This window comes from Macrobrachium rosenbergii, chromosome 12 (genome assembly GCF_040412425.1).
Source record: "Macrobrachium rosenbergii isolate ZJJX-2024 chromosome 12, ASM4041242v1, whole genome shotgun sequence".
NCBI classification, from domain to species: Eukaryota; Metazoa; Arthropoda; class Malacostraca; order Decapoda; family Palaemonidae; genus Macrobrachium; species Macrobrachium rosenbergii.
Genome location: NC_089752.1, coordinates 58,574,175 through 58,579,174, shown reverse-complemented (window position 1 = coordinate 58,579,174; position 5,000 = coordinate 58,574,175). Strand labels below are relative to the sequence as shown.

Here is a 5,000-nt window from a genome sequence, read left to right as displayed (position 1 = left end):
TTACCCTTTCATATCACTGCATGTTCTGCAGACATCAGTCACTCTACTCCTAACCCTACATTTGTTGTTTCCTTGACTTCTTAAATATGAAAGGGCCACACACACACACATACACACACACACACACACACACACACACATATATATATATATATATATATATATATATATATATATATATATATATATATATATATATATATGAAACCAATAGGCTGAGCATGTATGCATGTGAGCACGTATCATCTGGCAACATTATCTGTGTATTGAAGTTTATTCACCTACATACGGTAAGCATACAAACAAATGCAGCATCTATACACGTATTGAGTATTTTTATGCGTAATACTTTCCAAAACTTTTCCTTTACAGTCCAGTTGCTGTGAACGAATCCTGCAGTTTTTTCAAAAACATTTTCTGAAAGGGGTCGTCACTGGCAGGTGATATATCTACGGCACAACTCGCTTGCTGCTATTACAGAACTTTTTTTTAGGGTTTCATTCCTTTCTAATATAAGAAAATCATTTTCGTTGGATATTTCAGTTTTATTTTTATATTCTGTAATATTTGTTCTCACGTTGCCTGCTACATGCACACACACACATATACAGAAAGGGACATAGAGAGAGAGAGAGAGAGAGAGATACACAGAACGGGACATAGAGAGAGAGAGAGAGAGAGAGAGAGAGGTCTTTTTATGTCCTCAGGAAATTATGATCGTTCCTAATAAAGGATTACGAATGAATATCGTAATTTAAAGGTTCCTTAAATTTACAAGTTTGTAATAGAGCGCTTTAGTGAATGGAAAATATAATTTCCTAACCAACATCAGTAATAGTAGTACTAGTGGTAACAGTAATATCTGTACTATAATTTTAAATAACAAAAGTTGTAGTTATGCTTCATAAATTACTATACCCAAAATCTGAAACATTTTCAAAGTATACTTAGCAAGTCTTGCAAACATATCTGGAGGATGTTATGAACATGCTTAGAATATCTCGGAATATTTCCCAGAGGGTTTTGATAACAGTTAAAGGTCTTAGAGCCATACTAGAAAAACTTTTGAAATATGTCTTTACGATTTGAGAATTATTCTTGGTAGAGATTTGGAAATCTACCTGGAGTATTTTGAAAACACATGAGAGTTTATGAAAACCTGAATAATTGTGGAAAGATATCAGGATTATTTTTAAATACACCTTTAAGATTAATAATATGCACCATAAATGTTTTGGAAAGAATGAAACATTTTAGAAACAAACTACATGGAGGATTATGATAACATACTTGAAAGATCAGGTAAACATATTCTAAAAGCTTAGAAATTTACGTGCAGGATTTTGATTAGATACTGGAAGCATGTGGAAGCAGACAGATATCTTTGGAAACGGTGGAAACAATTAGGAAAAAAAATCCTAAGAAAATCTTGAAATTAGTAATTAGCTGCAGGGTTTCTGAAACATACCTCGAAGACTTTGGAAGGGACATACTGGTTCACTGTCTTGTAGACCAGTACTGTCGTAGGCCTCGTCGAGGTGATTGTGAGGTAAGAAGTCTTTCCAGAACAGCCTGGAATATCATTTGGTAAATGCGGTGGTATTGATGGTACCAGAAAGGGCGTTTCGGGAAGTTCGTACAACTGGGAACCCGTCCTGACATCTGCTTGTCCCCAGCCCAGGCACAAGATTGGTATCAAGATAAGGGCTAACATTCTGTAAAGGAAATTGCACACATAGTATTAATTTACTGTAAAAGACGCTTCACTTTATAGTCAATTAATTTTTATATGAAAAATAAACATTCTGTAAAAGACATTGTACGTTATAGTCAGTTTATTTCTGCATGATACGTAAACACTATGCAAAAGACATTGCACGTTACAGTCAGTTTATTTCTGCATGATAAGTAAACATTCTGTAAGAGGCAAAATACCTGCGTAAAACTAATTTACATTCTGTAAAAAACAAATACACGCGCGGTACTTATTTACTTCTGCGTGAGGGATAAACATTTCATAAAAGGCATTCCATTTTATGGAATCATTTTATTCCTGCATAACGTAAAGGTTTTGTAAAAGACATTGTATCTTTATACTGTAAAAGGAACTTCACTCCATGAAAAAAAATTTATTTAGGCAGGACAAGTAAACATTTTGTAAAATAAATTGTAAGTTATGAAATAAATTTCCATAAGTATACCACGTAAGTATTTTGTAAAATGAAATAGCACGTTAACTGAATAAATTTATCAAAGAGCGAAAGGTAAACATTCTGTTTAATTTCCAGATGCAAAGAATTGCAAGTATACAGCTTCAACTGACAGGGAAGCTCTCTCAGAACTCGGCATAAAGCAATACTGAATTTCATTTATTCGTGACATTTGCAAATGCATTGTATTTACTGATAAAATTAGAGGAATGCGAAAGTGATATATATCATGGAAGATATGGAAAATAAATTGGAAACAGTTCCACAGCTTCGCAGGAAACATTCGTGTCTGTAATTATTATTAGTAGGAAAAGGTGCCTTCACCCAAACACTCAGACACTCGCAAATTTTCGACAACATTTACAGTGAAAGACAATTAAACGCTCGCCTTCAAGGAACACTTTATGGGGTCACACATATTAGTAAAAATAATGACGCTATCTCACACACACACGCACACACACACAAATACCGAGAGGGAGAGAGAGAGAGAGGTCGATTATTCGCGGACGATAAATTGGGCTGGAAAGGTTTTAACAAAAATGGCGGGAAATACGAGACCGTACGAAATGTTTCCGGACCAGTGAATTCCGTTATTTTATTTCTGAGCCATAACTCTCTTCCCCTTTGCGCTGATTCGGGAACGGCTGTAAAATGTGTATGTCTGAAATGGAAAATGAAATGTCTATCACTGCACATACCCATGCTATGCCATGTATGCATACATGCTTATACATATGTATACACACACACACACACATATATATATATATATATATATATATATATATATATATATATATATATATATATATATATATATATATATATATATAGAGAGAGAGAGAGAGAGAGAGAGAGAGAGAGAGAGAGAGAGAGAGAGAGAGAAACTTGCTGATCATATTTTACTAGATATATGTGAATTGGTGATAGCCACAATAACCTCATAATTTCTCAGTTTCTTCACATTTTCGGGATACGCTCATCACCACAAAGCCTAGGACCCAAATGAAGAAATGGATTCGAACCCGCACCCGATATGTAAGATTAATCTCACTCTGACGTACCGGTGCGGGTTCTAATCTTGCCAAGACACTTCGAATCCTCACACAGGAGTTTCTTCATTTACTTTTTCACCGGGGTATCGGGCTTTATAATAACAAGAGTTTTCTATATATATATATATATATATATATATATATATATATATATATATATATATATATATATATATACAAATATATGTATGTATGTAATGTATGCATATATATATATATATATATATATATATATATATATATATATATATATATATATATATATATATATATGGATTAAATTGCCGGGTCTCGATCCTCGACACGGTAACTTCCAGCAACTCCATTCGACGGTCAAAACCATTATCCACCAAGAGAGGTATAAGTTAATGCCGAATCTGCCATACTTACTGTATTTTACCCGTCGAGAGCGGGGAAATCGTACTTGGCTTCGGCATTAACCCTACTCCACCATGATAACTCGTTGGTACGTTTGGAACACGCAGCTCGTATTATGAAATTTTTTATCACACCGTGATTTATATACAATCATGAAGCTATAAATGTCACTTAATATCCAATTCACACTACTTCGGGAATATCCCCGATGGGGAATAATCACCGAAGGGGAATTTCTTAAATGGATCGGAACCGCCGGCGGTTCCGATCCATTTATCACTTTAAGAAATTCCCCTTCGATGAGCATTCCCCATCGGGGATATTCCCGAAGTAGCGTTAATTGGATATTAAGCGACACTTGTAGCTTCATGAATGTATATAAATCATGGTGTGATAAAAAATTTCATAATAAGAACTGCGTGTTCCAAAAGTACCAATGGGCTATCATGGTGGAGGATGGTTAATGTCGAAGCCAAGTACGATTTCACAGCTCTCATGGGTAAATTATTACGGCAGAATCGGCATTAACTTAAACCTCTCTTGGTGGCTATGGTTTTGACCGTCGAATGGAGTCGCTGGAAGTTACCGTGTCGAGGGATCGAGACCCGGCGGTTCTGATCCATTTATCACTTTAAAAAATTTCCCTTCGGTGATCATTCCCCATCGGGGATATTCCCGAAGTGGCGTGAATATATATACAGCATATATATATATATATATATATATATATATATATATATATATATATATATATATATATATACTGTATATATGTGTGTGTGCGTGTGTGTGTTTGCACACGTATGAAATCGAGAGAGAGAGAGAAATTCATGCTGTTGGAATGCATATGTTTATGTATGTATGTAAAGTCCGTTTCTGTAGGCCTTATGTCATATATAAAAAATTATGAATATGAATATGCACCCACTCTCTCTCTCTCTCTCTCTCTCTCTCTCTCTCTCTCTCTCTCTCTCTCTCTCAATACTCGCTTAAAGGGACACCCCGACAAGGAAGGAAAAAGAAAAATCTGGACCCTAAAGTTAAGCTTGAACTGGAGACATTTTTGCACCTGGGATCCAAAACTTTCTTCATTATTACGCCCCCAGGCCAATGTATCAGAGTGACCGAGGTGCTGGGGGGTGGGGGGTCATGGGGAGGAATCGAAGGTAGCGGGGGGAATGGGGTGGAGGGGTCCTTGAGATGTATCACAGCCACTGTGTTTCATATCTCACACTCTGCTGATAAAAAATAAAAATAATACGGGATTCGAACCCGTACAAAAAGAGAGGGAGAGAGAGAGTTGCGGCGAAAACGTACAGAGGTAGACAGGCAAACAGAAACTAATAAGTAAAGA

At 35.8% G+C, this 5,000-nt stretch overlaps 1 protein-coding gene across 1 annotated transcript in view; it reads right to left on the bottom strand.

The window, feature by feature from the left end:
* LOC136843687 (uncharacterized) overlaps positions 1-5,000 on the bottom strand; it is a 19,041-nt gene that overhangs the window by 8,278 nt on the left and 5,763 nt on the right. The window contains exon 2 of the mRNA XM_067112252.1: positions 1,469-1,715. Coding sequence (XP_066968353.1) covers positions 1,469-1,714 — 246 coding nt within the window. The 5' untranslated portion in view covers position 1,715. The remainder of the gene's footprint in view (positions 1-1,468; positions 1,716-5,000) is intronic.